Source organism: Bombus pascuorum, chromosome 4 (assembly GCF_905332965.1).
Source record: "Bombus pascuorum chromosome 4, iyBomPasc1.1, whole genome shotgun sequence".
NCBI classification, from domain to species: domain Eukaryota; kingdom Metazoa; phylum Arthropoda; class Insecta; order Hymenoptera; family Apidae; genus Bombus; species Bombus pascuorum.
This window is the reverse complement of record NC_083491.1, coordinates 3,442,416-3,467,314: the sequence shown is the minus strand read 5'-3', so window position 1 is coordinate 3,467,314 and position 24,899 is coordinate 3,442,416. Positions and strand designations below refer to the sequence as shown.

At 33.5% G+C, this 24,899-nt stretch overlaps 5 protein-coding genes and 1 pseudogene across 5 annotated transcripts; all 6 read left to right on the top strand.

The window, feature by feature from the left end:
- The first annotated feature begins 489 nt into the window (after positions 1–489).
- LOC132906097 (odorant receptor 4-like) lies at positions 490–3,071 on the top strand. The gene is made up of 6 exons (XM_060957963.1): positions 490–748; positions 987–1,437; positions 1,646–1,745; positions 1,848–1,970; positions 2,059–2,217; positions 2,765–3,071. Exons 1-6 carry the CDS (start codon positions 532–534, stop codon positions 2,819–2,821), a joined length of 1,107 nt encoding a protein of 368 aa, XP_060813946.1. The 5' UTR covers positions 490–531; the 3' UTR covers positions 2,822–3,071.
- Positions 3,072–5,518: 2,447 nt separating this feature from the next.
- On the top strand, positions 5,519–7,969 carry LOC132906096 (odorant receptor 9a-like). Its single transcript, XM_060957962.1, has 5 exons — positions 5,519–6,365; positions 6,734–6,833; positions 6,906–7,028; positions 7,538–7,693; positions 7,780–7,969. The coding sequence occupies exons 1-5, from the start codon at positions 5,893–5,895 to the stop codon at positions 7,837–7,839; spliced, it is 912 nt and encodes a 303-aa protein (XP_060813945.1). The 5' UTR covers positions 5,519–5,892; the 3' UTR covers positions 7,840–7,969.
- Positions 7,970–8,692: 723 nt separating this feature from the next.
- On the top strand, positions 8,693–10,977 carry LOC132905818 (odorant receptor 13a-like; annotated as a pseudogene).
- Positions 10,978–13,034: 2,057 nt separating this feature from the next.
- Positions 13,035–16,718, top strand: LOC132906095 (uncharacterized). Its single transcript, XM_060957961.1, has 4 exons — positions 13,035–13,226; positions 13,265–13,426; positions 15,843–15,998; positions 16,085–16,718. The coding sequence occupies exons 1-4, from the start codon at positions 13,101–13,103 to the stop codon at positions 16,142–16,144; spliced, it is 504 nt and encodes a 167-aa protein (XP_060813944.1). The 5' UTR covers positions 13,035–13,100; the 3' UTR covers positions 16,145–16,718.
- Positions 16,719–17,022: 304 nt separating this feature from the next.
- Positions 17,023–19,304, top strand: LOC132905820 (odorant receptor 13a-like). The gene is given in 6 exon segments (XM_060957477.1): positions 17,023–17,382; positions 17,865–18,345; positions 18,572–18,671; positions 18,754–18,876; positions 18,983–19,138; positions 19,233–19,304. Coding segments are annotated over 6 exon segments (1,203 nt in total). The 5' UTR covers positions 17,023–17,111.
- Positions 19,305–21,002: 1,698 nt separating this feature from the next.
- Positions 21,003–24,166, top strand: LOC132906094 (odorant receptor 4-like). The gene is made up of 6 exons (XM_060957960.1): positions 21,003–21,231; positions 21,429–21,941; positions 22,081–22,208; positions 22,309–22,431; positions 22,502–22,660; positions 24,090–24,166. The coding sequence occupies exons 1-6, from the start codon at positions 21,003–21,005 to the stop codon at positions 24,144–24,146; spliced, it is 1,209 nt and encodes a 402-aa protein (XP_060813943.1). The 3' UTR covers positions 24,147–24,166.
- Positions 24,167–24,899: the final 733 nt, after the last annotated feature.

Sequence of the window (24,899 nt, the reverse complement as noted above, 5' to 3'; positions counted from 1 at the left end):
AGGAGGTTGTGAATAATTACAGATGAATACATACTTATAACAGTCAAACTGTAATGACAGATCCAACTAACTGAAACATAAAGTTGAGAACGACGCTGAACTACGCATTCACGAATAATTGATAACATAATGCGCATGAAGGGGACGCGCGCTGCGGAAACCGCTGGAGTAGCATTTGAACGTGAGAGCAGGTGGTTCAGTTATGGGAAAACAGACCTCCATGGATATCCAACGAGGTAATTTCACATATTGCTTAATAAATATTGGTAAAAACCAGCGGCATTAACAGAAATTTCTCTTTTATCACTTTAATCGTTGAAAATAAGAAGCGAATAATTCAAAATAATACAAAATAACTAAAACTGGAGACTATAATTTTAGATAATACTACGGATAGTGGAAGAGAAATATGACATATTTAATCTTGCGACTGTGAATTATTTTTTAAGTACCCAATTATGATAGATAGAGTACCTATTTATAGTAGATTTAAACAATGTGTACGCTTGGAATTACAACCTGCTGAAGTTTATGGGTATCTGGCCGGAGGAGAGGAAATGGAACCGATCTTCCAGCTATCTCGTTCTATTACCGTGTATAATAATGCTGTGCTTCGCATGTGCTCCACAAACAATAAACCTTCCGATGATCGCCCGTGACTCTGATCTGGTGATCGAGAATCTATCGACTAACATTACCGTCATGGTTTCCCTTATGAAGACTCTAACTGTTTGGATCAACGGCATACGTAAGCATTTCAGAAAATTACACAACAACAAAATAAACAACAAATAAGGATTTGTCCTTTTTTTATCAAAAAATACTGCCAAATATGCAGCTTATAAATCTCATTGTACTATTCTATTTTATCCTATTCTCTTATCTATTTACGTTACATTTTAAAATATTCTTTAATCTTATTCTAATTGTTACACAAGAAAGATCCATCAAGACTTATTCTATCTACCATTACCTCTTCTTCCAAGCGTTAAAGTCTCTGCTGAGATACATAGCCAATGACTGGGAGGCAGTGACGAATAATACGGAACGAGAAACAATGGTGAACATCGCGAGGATCACTAGAAAGATTACAATAGGAAGCACATTGATGGTTAACATCGTAATTCTTGCTTTTGTACCTGCACGATTGTCTAGCATGAAAAACAACGACATTACGCTATTCCTTCGTGGGTATTACCCATACAACACTAGCATCAGTCCAAATTTCGAATTGACGATGATCGGTCAATACATGGCTGCTATTTATGCGGCGAATACGTACACAACTGTAGATACTCTCGTCGTCCTACTGATTTTCCATGTCTGCGGACAGCTTTCGATTTTGAGACAAGATTTAAGGAAGATTCATTCGTACGATAAGAAAAATATAGAAATAAAGATGCAGAAGATTGTCGAAAAGCATGAATATATAAATAGGTTTGTATTAAGGAAATTTGTTATTTTTTTTAAGATACTAGAAAATATATACCGCGAAGAGAATAAATTAGAATAAGCGTATGCATGTTAATTTTCGAAGTTCATCAATGTAACATCATTGTATGTTCGTCTTTTATTTTCTTCGTCCCAACCTTTAAACTCACAATGTTGCTGTCTATTAACTATTAATGTCATGTGTACAACTAAGGTTCGCGGGAAGGATAGAGAATTCCTTTAACCTGATGCTTCTGCTTCAAATGCTGAGTTGCACCATTCAGATATGCTCTCAGTTTTACCAAGTTATTACGGTAAGATGAAAAATATACCTTTGTCTAAGTGTATATCATAGAACAAAATTTCAAAAAATATTAGAAAATAATATATCATTTTTCTCATAATTTAATATGCAGTCGTTAGGAGATAATACAATGGAACACATGATTTTTCAAATTTCGTTCCTGTTAATATTCGTAGCTTACGTGATGTTGCAACTGTTCCTATATTGTTACATGGGAGAAAAACTAGCAGCCGAGGTACTTTTTAGAAAAAAAAAAAAAAAAAAAAAAAATGAATGGGTTGCCGTTTCTAGTGAGAAATTATTCAAATGTTCAATTTTTTCAGAGTACAGAAATAGCTAACATAGCCTACAGTACAAAGTGGTACAATTTACCTCCCAAGAATGCAAGATGTCTTGTACTTATTATGTGCCGTGCCACGTCTTCACCCTTACAAATTACAGCAGGCAGATTTTGTTCCTTTACTTTTGCGCTTTACTGTCAAGTAAGTGTAAACGAGTTATAATACAATTTACAGATAGTATTTTTGTGTACTATTTTTTCGGAAATGAAGATAATTTTCGATCCTTTAAATGGACTGCTGCATGTCTTTTTATGTCATCTGAAGCGATTTGTGGAGACGATGGGCTTAAAAAGCTGCATGTCACTATCGTTTCTAGAAAAATACTGCAAGTATAAAAAAAATGATATACGCTATTATATTGATCAGAGAAAATTGTCAAACTTTTCCTGTTTATTTTTTTCTAATGCAAACGATTTGGAAAATACTAAGGAAAGAGCTGGCTAATAAATCCGTGAACACCCTATATGTTTAAGATTTAGCTTAGATATAAAATAAGTAGATGTGTATAAGCTTTTAGATGTAACAGTATTCTTAACCAAGTTTCGGAATGAGCAGAGATTAGAAAAATATGTAATACAAATCATCTAACCGGAGTGTGAAGATGAATAATAATCAAAAATATGTATATACATATATAATATCTCACATTTACATAAACATATACAGAACAATATTTTTTTGTATTCAGGTCCTAAAAACCTCGATGGGGTACGTTTCTGTTCTATACGCAATGAAAAATAAATAAAAGACGATCCGATACATCTATGAAGTTTACAACCGTACATCAGCTTGATAAAAGAAGCGTTACAAAGAGAATATTTTAGTATACTTTTTTAAATGATACATTATATCTCAAAGTAATAAGAATTAAAATGGCGAGACAAAAAAATTAGACACTGTGTAAAGTAATAAAATTATTAATTATTGAAAAGATTCCTCGAGACCACGAGTACTTCTCAGGAAACCTTGAAAATATCATTTTTCCTTCTTTTCGCAGATCGACATTTTTTCCATCACAATTGTCGAGAACAAAGAAAAATTGGTCACCGTTTGCTTTGACGCGTACAGATCAAAAATGAGCAGGCCTGCCGGTTTGCTCGCAAAATAATGTACGTATGTGTAGTTTAGCAAAGTTTGGTATAATTCTTTCTGGATCCTACACCAACGAATTTATGATCCTACTCGATATATATGTACTTGCAATGCATAAATTCTTTTGCTGTACCCATTTTATACCAAACTATTAGCACACATATGAGCAAAGGTTTACAGAAAGTATGTGGTTTGCTGAGACAGCAGTCAGGTAAGTACACAAGTTAGGGGAAGGTTCTTCGCGTCATTCGCATCCCCTATGCTTGGTTCATAAAACCGTGCGTCGATGCAAGGCAATGACAGTCACATGTGTGATACGGGGACATTTTCTGTGTCTTCAGGTCAGACCTGTAGTACGTTAGTTATGTCGGAGCAGAGTGGAAAGCATTTATGGAGAGTATAAGGGGAGGTTTTTTTAGACGGTTGAGATTAGCATTTTGCAGTTCCACATAATTCATATTATGCATAATACGCATAACGTGGTATTTTTGCTCCCCTTCGAAAAAAAGGCAAAGGTCAGAAATATTTTCTTCTAAAAAAAAGAACTTACCATTTGGATTCCTCCTTTAGGTTCGTGTACTTATCCCTCGTCTTTAGCCTTAGAGAAAATCGGAACTGAGAAATCGTCGAGTTTGCGGCCGGTGATAGCATTCGCCGTATAGTTCGATTCGAGTGATTCGAGATCCGTTCGTTTTTTGGTTTTACTGACGTCTTCGACATTTATCTACAATCAAAGCACAAATGTGGAAATTTTTATTCAATTGGAATGTAAACAAATTTGTGGTGATATAGGTTTCAATAAAATTTAATGGCTCAGATTGGATAGTAGGTCTAGTTTGGTGATCAAAATTTGCAATATTTCTGGCGGAATTGTTTATTTTATCGACTGTAAATAATTGTCTAAGTAGTATATTACTGTGCCGTATGCAAAAAGTAATCATGTTTATGCAATTTAATAGTTTTATATAAAATGATTTATATATAACGACAACTTTTTCCATTTTTTGACAATTTCCTACCTTATCTTTTAAATTAAGAAGATCCGATCTTACTCTTATTATAAAATGAACCTCCATTTGTCTCATATTTTCCTGATCCAATTTGTTTCCATATAATATAGATATGTATGTGTTCTCGTCTCATTTAAATGCTACAGATTTTCTTAAATCGTTGAAACTATTTCCCGGTTGAAACCAAAACAATATCGAGGAACGAAAAATACAAGAACCACAATAATAATTGAAATTGAAACTGATCGAAGTAAATTAAAGTTAGTTAAAATGTTCCACGTTACTTCTGTTCATGTGCTGTGAACAAGCCTCCGTTTATAAATGTGAAGGAGCTTCGCATCGAATTTAGGTACCACATAAATGCGAATAAAAACGTAGTATGTTCCATGGTAAAAGTTTCTCAATAAAGGCAATCAATTATTCAACGAAGAAGGCAGAAAGTATCCAGTAAGTAGTTATGTTAAAGACAGTCTGTTAGCAGGCGAAGACGATTAAAAAAATTTGTCTATCTCCGTAGACGCGAAACTTCGAAGTTTGCTCGTACTACTTGGAAGTTGTAACATTTTCACAAAAGGTGGTTTCTCACGTACCAAGAGGAGCAGGCATTTTTCTTTCGTGTAAAGAACGAGAAATTCGCGGCAGTCATTTGATCGTGCAGCTCGCGTGTGTGTACTTCTAATGGACTTCGATACAGGTACCATTTTTAATTATTTTCGTGAATTTTACTTAGTCTTGGATATGTCATGAGATACCTAAAAAGAAAAATACAATGAAAAATAAATTATATAATAACATTCCAATTTCACTTAAAAGAATTGCAGCATATCTCAGTTAACAGAATTATCTATATATTTATAAAAGATATAGAACATGAATTTTCGCTATTAGTTAATTTTTATTAGAAGAAATATAATCATTCTAAACAAACTTTAATATCTCCTAGTATTCGATAAGCGTAAGATTTTCCACGAACTCGTTTACTTTTGAGGATTGAAGACAGCCATTGGATGGAATCGTTGGAACATGGAACTAATTGGCATCTGGCCGGAACCGGGAAGGACTGACGAACGATTTTCACATTTCAAGGCTCTATTTTATTTGTCCATATTAATTTTATTTGGAACTGGACCGCAGAGTGCGAACCTATTTTTCATATGGGGGAATCTTGAGTTGGTGACAGAAAATCTGTCAACAGCTAATATTCCTGGTATAAACGCGATGATAAAGCTGATCTTCGCTTGGTACTACAAAGACTGTACGTATAGAAAGGACAAACGATCTACTAAACAATTACAATGGTGTGCGCTTAAATTCTATTAGATCCGGCATCCATGTTTCTCGCGGAACAGCGATTTTGTTCTGGAAATATTCCCAGTCCCCTCAATAAGGGCAAAGAATAAACTTTGAATTTAAGAGAAACAACTGCACTGGAATCTTTTACATTTTTTATAGATTTCTTCTTTTTTTTTTTTTTTGATATTTAAATCACATCAACCGCTTGGTTATTAGCGACTATATTATTTTATATTTTTTTGATATTATGTTACTTACATCTAAAAACTCGATAAGGTTTTTTGATTTGTCAATATATATAAAAGCTGTCCTTTAGTGGTGTTATCTTGCAAAAATCTTGCTGTTTACATATTGAAGTGATACGAGTTAATAGGCCATTTAACAAATTAATTAGATTATATTTCAAGCTTTCAAACCTATCATGAAGTCTTTCTACGATGACTGGCGCAGTACGAAGACGGAAGAAGGAAGGGCAGCGATGCTGAAGATGGCTAAACCTGCGAACTTTATTTCCGTCTGGTGTTCGATATTAACTCTCACAATGGTCACTGCATATTTAAGCCTTCGATCTATTAGCGTCTATCTTTCTGATAGATTACATGAAAACCAGGATCGTTTGAGCTTGTATCCTGGATATTTTCCCTATAACATTCGACCAGTACCGATATTGTTAATGACCAATTTTGCTCAAGTAATTGCCGGATATTCAGCTACTATTTGCTATACCACTGTCGACACTTTTATCGCTATGTTAGTTCTGCATATATGTGGACAATTTGAAATTTTAAGGAAGAAATTATCAAGATTGATGGACGGCGAGGAAGGAAATAGAAACATAGATGAGTTTCAAAAGGAGTTGGTTTGGATTATTACCAAGCACGAGCATCTGAACTGGTGAATAGCATATCTCGATATTTAGTAGCTTTTTATATATTAGATTATTACATAATAGATTTTCAAAACGATCCGAATACTATTTTGTAAGGATATTCCTTAGCGTATTGAATGTGTATTATTTTGTTCTTAAGAACACTACTAGGAAATTTGAGTTTTCTTTTATGTTATGATAATCTCAATTCTTCTACAATACCATGATGTATTTTGATATTACCATATTTCAATGCTTAACGTGCTCCAAGGCAATCATTTGTTGATATTACAATACTTAAAATTTTCCGTATCCTAGTATTTCAATATTATAATATTTCATTTTCTAACATTCCAACCTTAAACACTAAACTCGATAAACATTATTATTAAAGGCTTGCAGAGACAATCGAAAAATGCTTTAGCACGCTATTGTTGCTACAGATGTTACTGTGTACCATCGAAATATGCTTTCAAGGTTTCTTATTCTTCAACGTAAGTTACGTTTACTATATTCTTCGTACTCCATGGTTGTAAGATCACACAGTAATAACGCAAATTAACCAGGTATTGATTAAAAACGAAAATGGAATCTTCAACTTTCAATTGGTTTTCTTTGTCCTCTTCGTCTGCTTCATCCTTGTACACGTGTATCTTTATTGTTACATAGGCGAGATGCTTCTAATTCAAGTAAGTAATCCTTCTTGTCACTGTAATCAACATATTCATAAGTGAGTTGTGGTAGATCCGACCTCATGCTCCGTGTAAATTGGGAATCGTGCATCGAGTTCTAATGTCTGACTCGTCCCGCAAAAACCAACACTTATTTCAATTGCGTTATAAACCATGAAGTCGGAACTATAATAGATTAAATGTTTACAGCATCGCTTCTTATTAATTTATCATTGTACAAGTAAAATAAAAACGTTAAATGTGAACACAGTGCTATCAATAATCATATAATAGATAAATAATCATCTTACAATCATGTTTTTGAAGAGATAATAGACACACACGAATGAATCATGAATTTTAATTTATATTAAAAAAAACACACACACACACAGAAATAGCTTTGAACGAAAGTCTCACGAACGTCAAGATAATTACAATTATGTTTAATTCATCGATGCTTGACAAACAAACGAATAAACCAGAGGTTCGTGAAAGAAGTAGAAAGTTACTTTGGATGGTTTCAGGGTAGAGAAATGAGCAATTCCGCGTACGAATCGAATTGGTACAACGTCTCACCTCGTGAAACCAAATGTCTTCTATTCATCATGTACAGGTCTACTCGTCCACTTTGTCTGACTGCAGGCAAATTTGGTATCTTCTCTATGGAACTCTTCAGTACCGTATGTACAAATATTAACTCACTAACCACGACTATCAACATACATAATTCACAGAAAGAGAGGAAATCACTTAAATCTTGTTTTAGATTCTAAAAACAGCGATGGGATACCTTTCAGTGTTACTAACAGTTGCAAATAACGATTAGACTTGTTCACTCGTAGTCAAGTTACAAACTCATCTTTAGAATACGTACCCTGATCTGTACGATTGTTCATATATAATTATTTCAGCGAAGTGTTATCACAGTTACGACATATCACGATACAACATGTAAAGCTTGAGCGTATTAAACGTGACAACGCAAGACTAACCGAGAAAGTGAATATTCTTTACATCACAAAAAGAAAATCCGCGATATAAGTAAAAGCTCCGAGCTTCGAGTTCAGCTCGATTCGAGGCAAAGTTTCTTTTGTTGGCTGATAGATAAGATAATTATCGAAGACAAAGTTTCACAGAGAAGACAGACTATGGAAAATAAAATTTCTATATTTCGGTTTGTTAGTCCTCGATCTTGTCGGCTAACCGAAAGAGTTCGAAATTGCAAGTTTTCTTTCGCTTCGCAAACTTCCAGATTGCGGCTATTAAAAGTTCCAAAAGAAAGGTTTCAACCTCACGATTGTGAATGCATAATGAGCGACACGAAAGCCCTGCGCGTAATCTGCAGTATCAGTTATCGAAATATCCCTGCTGAGGAAACAGATAGAACAGAGACGTCGTGTAGATTCAGTCCGAATTTATTCCTTTCAACCGGTGGAAAAATTTCAACTTTGAAGTTCGCGACTCATTGATACTTTTTAAAAGATTCGTTTCAATATTTGTAAACTGTCGAAAATATAATTCAAGTAACACGATTTCTACAGTTGTGGAAGATAAAAATTCGTTATATCTACAAACGAATCGTAGTATTCTATAATACCAAGTACCGAACTCTAAATTTAATAACAGCCCTCCTATAGTTCCATACATACAAATAAAATTGTAAATATTTCAATGTTTTTTTCTAAATGCGTCCGAGCTACGATATAACGATTGTTTACAATTATAATTGCTGATAATTGCAATATATTTATAATTATTACGTTCTCAAAATTACGCGAGGTATCGTTCGAAAGAAAAAATGGACTTTGCAATGGGATGGAATCGCTTCAACTTGACGTTACTCGGTGTGTGGCCAGAACCGAGAAAAGTATCAAGAGGATCACGATTACTTTCGAGTATAATATTCTGGTTTACGACTATTGTGACGTTTACTTTCATCTGTGCACCACAAACAGCAAATCTGGTATTGAAATCGACTAATTTGGACGAAGTAATCGAAAACTTGTCGATTAATATACCGATCGCCTTTGCGTTGGTTAAGCAGATCGTTCTGCGATATTATAAGAAAGGTAATTATACCTATATATATATATATTTATTTTTATATTTATATATATTTACTTATATATTTATTTTTCCAAATTTACCTAATCAAAGAAATAGAGTCTAAACGAAGACTTACTTCACCCTTGACATGTCGCAAAAAATATTTTATGTAGCCGCATGAATGTGCATTCATGCATAAATGCATAAATATCCATAGCTAATTTATCTTTCAAGGTTCTAAATCAAGCTGAATTGATTTTATTCTTTTTAGTATCTATATGTAAAATCAATTATTCCGTATCAAGACTTAATTTCGAAATACATACATACCTATATCAAGTAGGTATATTAGGCCATTCGCGAGCTAATCTAATTAGAAACACAAAGGTCTCATTACTGATGCTTCACCTAATTATCCATTAATATTCTTCTAAAATATCTGATGATATCCACAAATGTAATATACATATAACAATTAATATCTCTCTAGCCCTAACGCTATTACTCAGCCAAATGTTCGACGACTGGACCGAACCAATAGCAAATCAAGATCGTCAAACGATGTTAAAGAACGCGAAAATTAGTCGAATGATATCCATAGTCTGTTCTACTCTAACGTATCTCATGCTTTTCGCTTTTATATCGCTTCAAATTTGGAGTAATATGCAAAGTGCGTCAGAAGCCGATCTAGGAGGACTCCTTCATCCAGCCACGTTCCCTTACGACACCAGCAAAAGTCCAAATTTCGAGATTACATGGCTGGGGCAGTTTATGGGCACGGTGTTAACCGCGATATGCTATTCTTGCTTCGATACGTTCCTTGCGGTCCTTGTGTTACACTTGTGCGGTCAATTAACTGTTCTTAGAATGGCACTCGAGGATCTAGTTAACACGACGAAGAAGGATAATAATTACGCAAGATTCCATGAACGACTGGGATTCATTGTGAACAGGCACGAGCTGTTATCTAGGTTGGTACAAACGATCTATTGGTGAACTAAAAATGTTTATTAAATTTTTTATTAAAATAGGTCTTAAAAGAAGATTTATTTCTTTCGCCAATAATTTAAAAAAAAAAAAAATAAATTAAATGATACTTAAAGAGAAAAAAATATTAATAAATTTAGAAAAATGAAAAATGCAAAACGATAATTTAATTACATTAGAATTTCAAGAAACATTTCTGATCCAAGGTTTGCCGTGATCGTGGAAGATTGCTTCAATCTCACGTTACTTGTACAGACTATAATCTGCACAGCGATGTTTTGTCTTACTGGATATCGTATGATAACTGTATGCTGAAGTTAATATTACATTGACATTTATCCCACGAGTTAAGAAATTGCTACATAATGTACATTCCGTTCCATTTTAGTCCGTAGATCAGGAGCAAGCGGACGTACCAATAGTTGGAATGATATTTTTCATCATACACGTAATTTATACTATGCTGCATCTTTTCATTTATTGTTATATAGGAGAAATGCTTCTAGGAGAAGTGAGTTATTCATATATAAATAGAAAATTTTGTTAAAGACCGAAAGTTCAATCTCTTTCTTGCAAAGGTAGCGCTCCAGACACTCTAATACAGTATTTACTTTCAGAGTATCGGTATTGGACAATCAGCATACGAGTGCAATTGGTACGATTTACCACCGAAGAACGCCATTTCACTAATTATCGTAATATGTCGCGCGAAAGTATCGTTTCAAATAACAGCTGGAAAATTCAGTCCCTTCTCCCTCGAACTCTTTAATGCTGTGAGTCAAACGATCATGAATCTAAATTATTTTCTAATAGATTTTTACACACATTTAGAGATGGATTTGAAGAATTGACAATGATATTTTGTTAGGTTCTAAAAACATCTGCTGGATATCTTTCAGTATTGTTAGCCATGAAAGATTGACTGGTCTGAGAAAAGTAACATAATCGTATGATTGAAATATATTCGTTCTTGTATCTGGAAAAAAAAAAAAAAAATAAAAAAAACACAGTACACCGAGCATTTCATAAAATCACGCTAGTTATCGAATAAATATTTTGATATCCGTTCAAAGGTTCATACTACGATTCATATACCTCCATAAGAATACTTTTATCCGAAGGAATTGCACAAACATTCGAAGAATCTTTTGGTAAAACGATTAAAAAATTGAAATTTTCATAAAATTCACATTTCGTAGAAGTAGCACGTCTTCCAAAGATTTTGATTTAGGTTATTTCCTCGTTGTTTACACTGCACCGTTTTAACTTACTGCAAGGAGAAAGTATGAAATAAAAAAATGCATCCTACATTATATATATTAAAATTATAAGAAAACAATGATATTGCTGCCATTAATATAAAAAAAATTTGCACTTGTATGACATAACATAGAAAACCACAAGATACAGGTGAAGAGCACGGGATATGTCACGTAGAGCTATCTATACGTTGTATCACTGCAGCGAACAGTGAAAGACTGCCCTTACAAAGACTTCTGGAACTACCTAAACCCTAAGTGGAAAGTATGACGAAAGAAAGTTTGATACTGGATTCCCTACTATATTAACAGTATTGGCATTACTATATAACTACACATTTAAAAAATTCGCATAGAATAGAATTGAAATTTTTAATTACGTTATATTTTATTTTTATATATTAATCCTTCAAATATAATATAATAAACATGCCTCATAGATGTAATTGGTACAAATTTAATTCAATCTATTTCATAAACATAATTTTACAAACTATATATTTTATATTTTATAGAATTCCTGGGTATTATATTCATCGGTTAAACAAATTTCTTTGATAACGTTACTTTCTAGTATTTATTATAATTATTCATAGATTATTTGCTTCATGTGATCAAATTTTTTTTATTCGTGAATATTGACAGAGAGTTGCAAAAATGCAGGCATCACTTGCTTCTTTTTTATTTTCTCGTATCGTGGAAGAAGTTATGAATAATTACAAATGAATACATACTTGCAACAGCCAAACTGTAATGATAGATTCAACTTACTTCGACATAAAATTGAGAATGACACTGTACTACATATTCACGAATAATTGATATCATAATGCGCATTCTGACTGCATGAAGGGGACATGCGCTGAGAAAAAGGACGGAATAGCTCCCCAACGTAAGAGCAGGTGGTTCAGTTATGGAAAAAAGGGCCTCTATGGATAACCAACAAGGTAATGTTACATATTAGTTAAAAAATATTTGTAAAATGTAGCAGTAATTGTAGAGAAAATTTTCTTTTGTCATCTAAACTGTTAAAAATAAATTATTATGCAAGTGAAAATAATACAAAAAGAACCAAAACGAATGAAATTATATTTTTATGTAATATACATAACATTGCCATCAGTCCAAATTACAAATTGACTATGATCGGTCAATTCATGGCTACATTTTATGCGGCCACTACGTACACAGCAGTAGATACTTTTGTCGTTCTGTTGATTTTTCATGTCTGTGGACAGCTCTCCAATTTGAGAGACGATTTATGGAAGATTCATTCGTACGATAAGAAAGATGTAGAAAAGAAGTTGCAGAAAATTATTCAGAAGCATGAATATATTAATAGGTTCGTATTCGAAAAATTTGTTCTTTTGTTGAAGATGGTAAAAAAGATGGAAGAAGCGCTGTGATGATTATAAATTATAATACGAAGAACCATAAGATATTAATTAACGAAATTGAAATTCCGGAATTTAAAGTCTTTCTAAGTCCATCTTTTAGTTTCTTTGTTTTAATCCTTAAATGCATAATTTTGCCATCTGACAATTATTAATCACGTCGTATGCATATTTAAGATTCGCCAACAAGATAGAGACTTCTTTCAACATGATGCTTCTCCTTCAAATGCTGAGTTGTACCATTCAGATATGCTCTCAGTCTTACCAAGTCATTATGGTACGAAGAAAAACATATCTTTTCCAAATGTACGTACTAATGTATCAAAAATTTTTCTAAAATAAATACATCATCTTTGACATCGTTTAATTTATAGCTATTTGGAGAGGAAGAGACGGAATTCATGATTTTGCAACTTTCGTTTCTGCTGATATACGTAGTTTATGTGATGTTGCATTTGTTCCTATATTGTTACATGGGAGAAAAACTAACTTCCGAGGTACCTTTTATGAAAAATAAATTAATTAATCGATGTTTTCGGTAATTTAAATTTGCAATTTTTTTCAGAGTTCAGAAATTGCTAACACGGCGTACAATGCCGAATGGTACAATTTACCACCCAAGAATGCAAGATGGATTGTAAGTGTTATGTGTCGTGCCAGGTCGTCGCCCTTACAAATTACAGTAGTAGGCCGATTTTGTTCCTTTTCTTTTGCGCTTTACTTTCAGGTAAGTGTAAACGAGTTATAATACAATTACAGGTAGTATTTTTGTATACTATTTTTCCAGAAATGAAGATGATTTTCGATCCTTTAAATGGACTACTGCATATTTTTTTATGTCATATGAAGCGGTTTGTGGAGACGATGGACTTAATAAGTTGCATGTCACTGCCGTTTCTAGAAAAATACTGCAAGTATAAAAAAAATGATATACGCTATTATATTGGTTATAGGAAACCCTAAAACTGTAGCGGCATATGCGTCTTAGGACGTTTCGATTCGAAGACACCTCACGTATTTGTTTTGCCACACAGGATGAACACTGTACGACGCACATAATGTAGTAAACAACCTCTGGACAAAGCAATTTCGCTGCTACGTACAACCTGCAACCGGCGACAAGTTCAAACCTTTCGGTATCCCCCTCGACCAGTATAAATAGACGACCATGTCCTCCAGACACAGTTGCGCGAATCAATATCAGTATCGAGTCAGTCAGTCAGCCAGTCAGTCAATCAGTCATTTAGTCAGTCAATCAGTCAGTCAGTCGCGCGAATCAATATCAGTATCGAGTCAGTCAGTCAGTCAGTCGAGCCAATAAGTACAACAAATCAGTTTAGCGAATCAGCATAACAATTAGTATCAGTACCGTAGTATCGCGTAATCTTATAACGAATATCATCAAACGAGCAACGCTTGCGATTAACTTTGTATTCTACACTTTAAAATATTTGTAAATATAGTCAATCGAATTAACGCGTCTCCTTATTAATTTAATCAACAACACGTCTCACCGACTACTGCAAAAATTTTTCTTGCTTATTTTTTTCTAATACGTTTGAAAAATATCAAGAAAAAAGTTGGCTAATAAACGTGAACATCCTATATGTTTAAGATTTAGCTTAGATATAAAATAAGTAGATGTGCGTAAGCCTTTAGATGTAACAGTATTCTCAAACAGGTTTCGGAATGAACAGCGATTAGAAAAATGTGTAATCCGGAGTGTGAAGATGAATAATAATCAAAAATATGTATATACATATATAATATATCACATTTACATGAACATATACAGAACAATATTTTTTTTGTATTCAGGTCCTAAAAACCTCGATGGGATATGTTTCTGTTCTGTACGCAATGAAAAATAAATAATAGACGATCCGATACATCTGTGAATTTTACAACCGTACATCAGCTTGATGAAAGAAGCATTACGAAAAGAATATTTTAGTATACTTCTCTAAATGATATATTATATCTCAAAGTAATGAAAATTTAAATGGCGAGACAAAAAAATTAGACACTGTGTAAAGTAATAAAATTATTAATTATTGAAAAGATTCCTCGAGACCACGAGTGCTTCTCAGGAAACCTTGAAAATATCATTTTTTCCTCTTTTCGCAGATCGACATTTTTCCCATCACAATTGTCGAGAACAAAGAAAAATTGGTCACCGTTTGCTTTGACGCGTACAGATCAAAAATGAGCAGGCCTGCCGGTTTGCTCGCAAAATAATGTACGTATGTGTAGTTTAGCGAAGTTTGGTATAATTCTTCCTGGATCCTACACCAACGAAGTTATGATCCTACTCGATATATATGTACTTGTAATGCATAAATTCTTTTGCTGTACCCATTTTATACCAAACTATTAACACACATATCAGCTATGTGGTCTGATGAGACATCAGTCAGGTGAGTACACAAGTTAGGGGAAGGTTCTCCGCGTCATTCGCATCCCTTATGTTTGGTTTATAAATTTGTACGTCGATGCAAGGCAATAACAGTCACGCGTGTGATACGGGGACATGATTTTCTGTGTCTTCAGGTCAGACCAGTAGTACGCTAGTAGTCGGAGCAGAGTGGAAGACATTTATGGAAAGTATAAGGGGTGGCTTTTTTAATAGGTTGACATTAGCATATTACAGTTCCCCATAATTCATATTATGCACAATATGCATAACCTGCCATTTCTGCCCACTTTCGAAAAAAAGACAATGCTAAGAAACATTTTGTAGATGGGAAATCATACATTGAGTTTTAATGGCTAATCTCAATCGTATTAGAAAGCATAGAAGTCGGAACCATAATAGATTAAATTTTTATGGCATCGCTTGTTACTAAATTATTATTGTCCAAGTAAAATAAAAATGTTAAATATGAACACAGTGCATTCCATAATCATAGAATAGATATATAATCATCCTACAATCATCTTTTTGAAGAGATAATAGCCACACACACATGTATCATGATTTTTAATTTATATTATAAAAAAAAGCACACAGAACTAGCATTGAACGAAAACCTCACAAACGTCAACATTATTATAATTATTTTTAATTCATCGATGCTTGACAAACAAACGAATAAAGCAGAGGCTCGTGAAAGAAGTAGAAAAGTTACTTTGGATGGTTTCAGAATAGAGAAATGAGTAATTGCGCGTACGAATCGAATTGGTACAACGTCTCACCTTATGAAACCAAATGTCTTCTATTCATCATGTACAGGTCCACTCATCCACTTTGTTTGACTGCAAGTAAATTTGCTATCTTCTCTATGGAACTGTTCAGTACGGTCTGTACAAATATCAAATCACTAACCACGACTATCGAAATACATAAATCACAGAAAGGGAAGAAATCACTTAAATCTTGTTTTAGATTCTAAAAACAGCGATGGAATACCTTTCGGTGTTACTAACAGTTGCAAATAACGATTAGACTTGTTCATTCGAAGTCAAGTTGCAGACTCATCTTTAGAATACGTTCCCTGATCTGTACGATTGTTCATCTATAATTATTTCAGCGAAGTGTTAACACAGTTACGACATATCACGATACCGTATGTAAAACTTGAGCGTATTAAACGTTACAACGCAAGACTAACCGAGAAAGTGAATATTCTCTACATCACAAAAAGAAAATCCGCGATATAAGTAAAAGTTTCGAGCTTCGAGTTCAGCTCGATTCGTGGTAAAGTTTCTTTTGCTGGCTGAAAGATAAGATAATTATCGAAGACAAAGTTTCACAGAGAAGACAGACTATGGAAAATAAAATTTCTATATTTCGGTTCGTCGGTCCTCGATCTTGTCGGCTAACCGAAAGAGTTCGAAATTGCATGGTTTGTTTTGCTTCGCAAACTTCTAGATTGCGCCCATTAAAAGTTCCAAGAGAAAGGTTGCAACCTCACGATTGTGAATGCATAATGAGCGACACGAAGGCCCTGCGCGTAATCTGCAGGATCAGTTATCGAAATATCCCTGCTGAGGAAACAGATAGAACAGAGACGTCGCGTCGATTCAGACGATTTAATCCTTTCAACCGGTGGAAAAATTTCAACTTTGAAATTTGCAACTCAGAATCGTTTTAAAATTTGTAAACTGTCGAAAATATAATTCAAGTAACACGATTTCCACAGTTGTGGAAGATAAAAATTCGTTATTCAAACGAATCATAGTATTCTATAATTCCAGGTATCGAATTCTAAATTTGATAACAGCCCTCCTATAGTTCTATAGATACAAATAAAATTGTAAATATTCCAAACAAAGTTCTTTTCTCAATGCGTTCAACCTACGCATTAACGATTGTTATAACGATTGTTTACAATTATAATTGCTAATAATTGCAATATATTCATAACTTCTACGTTCTCAAAATTACGCGAGGTATCGTTCGAAAGAAAAAAATGGACTTTGCAATGGGATGGAATCGTTTCAACTTGACGTTACTCGGTGTGTGGCCAGAACCGAGAAAAGTATCAAGAGGATCACGATTACTTTCGAGTATAATATTCTGGTTTACGACTATTGTGACGTTTACTTTCATCTGTGCACCACAAACAGCAAATCTGGTATTGAAATCGAGTAATTTCAACGAAGTAATTGAAAATTTATCGATTAATATACCGATCGCCTTTGCGTTGTTTAAGCAGATCGTTCTGCGATATTATAAGAAAGGTAATTATATCTATATATATATTTATTTTTATATTTATATATATTTATTTATATATTTATTTTTTCAAATTTAAATAATCAAAGAAATGTAGTCAAAACGGAGAATTATTTCAGTCTTGTAATATTCTAAGAAATATTTTATGTAGCCGCATGAATGTGCATTCTATAGATTTTTATTAAATTTCTTATAAATGCATGAATATCCATAGCCAATTAATTTCTCAAGGTTCTAAATCAAACTGAATTGATTTTATCCCTTTTAGTATCAATATGTAAAATCAATTATTCCGTATCAAGACTTAATTTCGAAATACATACATACCTATATCAAGTAGGTATATTAGGCCATTCGCGAGCTAATCTAATTAGAAACACAAAGGTCTAATTACTGATGCTTCACCTAATTATCCATTAATATTCTTCTAAAATATCTGAGGATATCCACAAATGTAATATACATATAACAATTAATATCTCTGTAGCCCTAACGCTATTACTCAGCCAAATGTTCGACGACTGGACCGAGCCAATAGCAAATCAAGATCGTCAAACGATGTTAAAGAACGCGAAAATTAGTCGAATGATATCCATAGTCTGTTCTACTCTAACGTATTTCATGCTTCTCGCTTTTATATCGCTTCAAATTTGGAGTAATATGCAAAGTGCGTCAGAAGCCGATCTAGGAGGACTCCTTCATCCAGCCACGTTCCCTTACGACACCAACAAGAGTCCAAATTTCGAAATCACATGGCTGGGACAGTTTATAGGCACGATGTTAGCCGGAATATCCTTTTCTTGCTTCGACACGTTCCTTGCTGTTCCTGTGATACACTTGTGCGGTCAATTAACTGTTCTTAGAATGGCACTCGAGGATCTAGCTAACACGACGAAGAAAGATAATAATTACGCAAGATTCCATGAACGATTGGGATTCATTGTGAACAGGCACAATCTGTTATCTAGGTTGGTACAAACGATCTATCAGTGAACTAAAAACGTTTATTAAATTTTTTATTAAAATAGGTCTTAAAAGAAGATTTATTTCTCTCGCCAATTATTTAAAAAAAAGAAAGAAAAATAAATTAAGTGTTACTTAAAGAAAAGAAAGTGTTAATAAATTTAGAAAAATGAAAAATGCAAAACGATAATTTACTTAAATTAGGATTTAAAGAAGCGTTTGTGATCCAAGGTTTGCCGTGATGGTGGAAGATTGCTTCAATCTCACGTTACTTGTTCAGACTATAATCTGCACAACGATGTTTTGTCTTACTGGATATCGTATGATAACTGTATGCTGAAGTTAATATTACATTGATATTTTTCCGACGAGACAAGAAATTGCTATATAATGTACATTCCGTTCCATTTTAGTCCGTAGATCAGGAGCAAGCGGACGTACGAATAGTTGGAATGATATTTTTCATCATACACGTAATTTATACTATGCTGCATCTTTTCATTTATTGTTATGTAGGAGAAATGCTTCTAGGGGAAGTGAGTTATTTATATATAAATAGAAAATTTTGTTAAAGACCGAAAGTTCAATTATTTTCTTGCAAAAGTAACGCTTCAGATGCCCTAATACAACATTTACTTTCAGAGTACCGGTGTTGGACAATCAGCATACGAGTGCAATTGGTACGATTTACCACCGAAGTACGCCATTTCACTAATTATCGTAATATGTCGCGCGAAAGTATCGTTTCAAATAACAGCTGGAAAATTCAGTCCCTTCTCCCTCGAACTCTTTAATGCTGTGAGTCAGACGATCATGAATCTAATTATTTTCTAATGGATTGTTACACACATTTAGACATAGATTTGAAGAGTTGACAATGATATTTTGTTAGGTTCTAAAAACGTCTGCTGGATATCTTTCAGTATTGTTAGCCATGAAGGATTGACTGGTCTAAGAAAAGTAACATAATCGTATGGTTGAAATATATTATTTGTTGTATATGGGAGAAAAAGTAAAAAAACATATTAAACCTAACATTTTATAAACTCATACTACATATCGAATAAATATTTTGATATCCGTTCAAAGGTTCATATTACGATTCATATAGCTCCATAAGAATGCTATTATCCGAAGAAATTGCACAAACATTCGAAGAATCGTTTGATAGAACGATTAAAAAATTGAATTGGCCATAAAACTCACATTTCGTAGAAGTAGCACGTCTTCCAAAGATTCTGCTTTTGGTTATTTCCTCGTTGTTTACACTGCACCGTTTTAACTTACTGCAAGGAAAAAGTATGAAATAAAAAAATGCATCCTACATTATATATATTAAAATTATAAGAAAACCATGATATTGCTGCCATTAATATAAAAAAAATTTGCACTTGTATAACATAACATGGAAAACCACAAGATACAGGTGAAGAACACGGGATATGTCACGTAGAGCTATCTATACGTTGTACCACTGCAGCGCACAGGGAAAGACTGCCCTTACATAGACTTCTGGAACTACCTAAACCCTAAGTGAAAAGTATGACGGAAGAAAGTTTGATATTGGACTCCGTACTATATTAATAGTATTGGCATTACTATATAACTACACATTTAAAAAATTCGCATAGAATAGAATTGAAATTTTTAATTACGTTATATTTTATTTTTATCTATTAATCCTACAAATTTAATATAATAAATATGCCACATAAATGTAACCGGTACAAATTTAAATCAATCAATTAATTTCATAAATATAATTTTACAAACTATATATTTTATATTTTATAGAATTCCTGGGTATTATATTCATCGGTTAAACAAATTTCTTTGACAACGTTACCTTTTAGTAATAATTTTAATTATTCATAAATTATTTGCTCGATGTGATCAAATTTCTTTTACTTGCGAATTTTAACACGCATCCATGAAAAGAACGTAGTATATACTGAGAGAGTAGCAAAAACGCAGGCATCACTTGCTTCTTTTTTATTTTCTCGTATCGTGGAAGAAGTTATGAATAATTACAAATGAATACATACTTGCAACAGCCAAACTGTAATGATAGATTCAACTTACTTCGACATGAAGTTGAGAATGACACTGTACTGCATATTCATGAATAATTGATATCATAATGCGCATTCTGACTGCATGAAGGGGACATGCGCTGAGAAAAAGGACGGAATAGCTCCCCAACGTAAGAGCAGGTGGTTCAGTTATGGGAAAAAGGGCCTCTATGGATAACCAGCAAGGTAATGTTACATATATGTTAAAAATATTTGTAAAATACAGCAGTAGTTGTAGAAAATTTTCTTTTGTCATCTTAATTGTTAAAAATAAATGATTATGTAAGTGAAAATAATACAAAAACAGCAAAAACGAAGAAAATTATATTTTTAAGTAATATACTTACATGGCAAACAGAAAAAGAGATATTGCACATTAAATTTTGCGAAGGAAATTTATTGTTTAGAGATCAATGATTTAGATTTAAAATACCAAAAAAATAAGGATTATATTTTTGAAGAATACTATAATTAGAAAAAAGATGTTATATATATATATATATTATTGGGGTGCGGAATTATTTATTAAGCGCCTATTTATGATAGATAGAAACATAGATTTAAACTATGTGTACGGTTGGAACTATAACATGCTAAAGTTTATGGGTATCTGGCCGGAAGAGAGGAAATGGAATCGGCCTTCCAGTTATCACATTCTGTTACCGTTTATCATGATGGTGTGTTTCGCATGTGCTCCACAAACTATTAATCTTTTCTTAATCGCGGGTAACTCTAACTTGGTGATCGAGAATCTTTCGACTAATATTACTACCACGATTTCACTTATGAAGGCTATGGCTGTTTGGATGAAAGGCAAACGTAAGCATTTCAGAAAATTAACAAGTAAGGATTTATCATCTTTTTTTCAGTAAGAATACTGCCAAGTATAAACTATATAAATCTTATTCTATTATCTATCTACGTTATATTCTACAACATTTTTTAATCATATTCCAATTGTCAAACAAAACGGACTCTCAACTCGTACTCTATCTGCTATTTTCTCTTATTGCAAGCATTAAAGTTTTTGGTAATGTGCATGGCTAATGACTGGAACACAACGACGAACAAAGCCGAACGAGAAACAATGGTGAACATTCGAAGAATCACTAGAAAGACTACAATAAGAAGCACGCTGATGGCCAACATTGTCCTTCTCGCTTTTGTGCCTGCACGGTTGTTTAGTATGAGATACAGTGACAACATGCTGTTCTATCGTGGCTATTTCCCCTATAACATTACCATCAGTCCAAATTACGAACTGACAATGATCGGTCAATTCATGGCTACATTTTATGCGGCCACTACGTACACAGCAGTCGATACTTTTGTCGTTCTGTTGATTTTTCATGTCTGTGGACAGCTCTCCAATTTGAGAGACGATTTACGGAAGATTCATTCGTACGATAAGAAAGATGTAGAAAAGAAGTTGCAGAAAATTATTCAGAAGCATGAATATATTAATAGGTTCGTATTCGAAAAATTTGTTCTTTTGTTGAAGATGGTAAAAAAGATGGAAGAAGCACAGTGATGATTATAAATTATAATACGAAGAACCATAAGATATTAATTAACGAAATTGAAATTCGAGAATTTAAAGTCTTTCTAAGTCCATCTTTTACTTTCTTTGTTTTAACCCTTAAATGCATAATTTTTCCATCTGACAATTATTAATCACGTCGTATGCATATTTAAGATTCGCCAACAAGATAGAGACTTCTTTCAACATGATGCTCCTCCTTCAAATGCTGAGTTGTACCATTCAGATATGCTCTCAGTCTTATCAAGTCATTATGGTACGAAGAAAAACATACCTTTTCCAAATGTATATCGTACTAAAGTATCAACAAATTTTCTAAAATAAGTACATCATCTTTGACATCGTTTAATTTATAGTCATTTGGAGAGCAGGAGACGGAATACATGATTTTGCAACTTTCGTTTCTGCTGATATACGTAGTTTATGTGATGTTGCATTTGTTCCTATATTGTTACATGGGCGAAAAACTAACTTCCGAGGTACCTTTTATTATAAATAAAAATTAATTAATCGATGTGTTCGGTTATTACAATTTGCAATTTTTTTCAGAGTACAGAAATTGCTAACACGGTGTACAATGCCGAATGGTACAACTTACCTCCCAAGAATGCAAGATGGCTTGTAATTATCATGTGTCGTGCCAGGGCTTCACCTTTAAAAATTACAGCAGGCAGATTTTGTTCCTTTACTTTAGTGCTATTCTCTCAGGTAAGCTTGAACGAGTCATAATACAATTTACTCTAAAATGAGTTATAACGCAAGCGTGTCAGCAGAATTGAAATGTGCATTCGATAAATTCGTCATGACATGCGCTTTTGTATGAGATAAAAAAACGTACAGCATTCTGCTTCAAAAACTGAAGGTCACTCCCGTTTTTTGAAAAATACTAAAAATATTAAAAATTGATATATGCTATTGTACTGATCATAGGAAACTATAAAACTTTTTCCTCGTCCTATTTTTCCTACATATACAATTTACAAGAAAAACATTGGCTAATAAATCCGTAAACGCCCTATACATTTAAGATTTAGTTCAGATATAAGATGTATATACAGGGTGCGCCGTTAGAATTCGGACAGAATTCAATTTGTAGTTCCCACCATATTAGAATTCAGATGTTTGTGCTGATTGACTCTGAAGTTAGTTAAATATGTCAATAAGTCTTCTATAACCTCAAAATGACAGAACTCGTTAAGCAAAACCCGGAATACGATAGAAGAGCGGCGATTATAGAAAGTCTTCGCGCCGGGAGAACGCCGGTCGAAATTATAAAATTCTTTAGCTACCCAAGATCGACGGTAATTTAATTTTGTTGTGGGCAAAACCAAATTTCCAGCAAGTGTTCACGTTTTGAGCGTTGTCTCAAGTGAGGGCGACGTCATGCCTCCGCACTTCTTCCAAAAAGGCGAAAGAATCACAAAGGAGGTTTATTTGGAGGTCCTGAAGACAGTAATAAAGCCGTGGATGGAAATTACGGCTTCTGGAAGGCCGTATTTATTTCAACAAGATGGCGCACCTGCTCACACAAGTCATCTTGTTCAAAATTGGCTCTCTGACAATGTGGACATGTTTTGGTCGAAAGATTTCTGGCCTCCTAACAGTCCCGACCTAAACCCATTGGACTATTACGTGTGGGGCGTTATCGAGAGACAAACTAATAAATGCAGGCACCCCAACGTCAACTCCCTACGAGCTGCTATCGAGTCAGAATTCGCGACAATTAAACGCGACCAGTTGAAGTCAGCGTGCTCGCGCTTTAGAGCAAGAATAGAGCAGGTCATAGAGGCAGAGGGTGGTTACATAGAATAAAAGTTCTCAGCAAGGACCCTTTAAATGAGATATAACAACATTTTCATGTGTTTTTGTGTATTGACTTAAATAAACAACTTTCTGCACAAAACTTCTTTTGTCCGGATTCTAACGGCGCACCCTGTATATGTTTATGATAGGAATGTAAATTTGTGAAAGTCTTTAAAAGAGATACGAGAATGTGTAGGAGTTTGAAAAACACGTAATCCTAACCCTTCGTCTGGGCTGTGAAAACGAATAATAATATAACAAAGAACAATATACATATGTGACATTTCACATTTACATAAAAATATACAGAGCAATTTCTTTTTCTTGTGTTCAGGTCTTAAAAACCTCGATGGGATATGTTTCTGTTCTACACGCAATGAAAAATAAATAATATACTTCTGCAAATTTTACAACTGTCCATTAACTTGATAAAAAAAGTATTACGAAAAGAATATTTTAATATATTCCTCTAAATGAAAGAAGTAAGAAGATGAGATGAAAAATTGGACAGCGTAAAAAGTAATAAAATTATTAATTATTAACAAGATTCCTCGAGTCCACGAATATTTCTGGCGAAACATTTTTCTTTCTTTTTGTGTTCATTTTTCTCCACATCGATATTTTTCCTTTTTTTTCTTTTTGCTTTGGCTGCATAATACTTGAACAGCTTTAAACTTATTTCTAGTTGACTATTTACAGACGATCCGCAGACACGCTATTGATGAATATTTAACCAGTCTACGAACCGTAACCGCAGCTGATACTTCTGTTACAAGTGTTGCTCGTGTTAGGTATCGTCATTGTCCACTGTCATTTTTCCTATTTCTCATCGATTATGCGCTCTTTTTGAAGTGGAAACTTGGACACATTGCGAATGGATAATAGTTGGTATGCCATCACGAGTAACTTCAATCAAAAGCAATGGTGTTACTGTTACTATACTATAATATAAAACTAATATAAGTAATACAATTATGCTAAAATATAATACAATATAATCATCAAGAAAACTCTGAATCAATAACCCGCGAATTTTTTAGCAAATTCATATTTCCATGAATATCGTTTAAGGAAATAAGACTTGGATAAAAAATTATTTTACTTTCTAGATGTTATAGAGAATACTGTTTATCACGTGCATTTT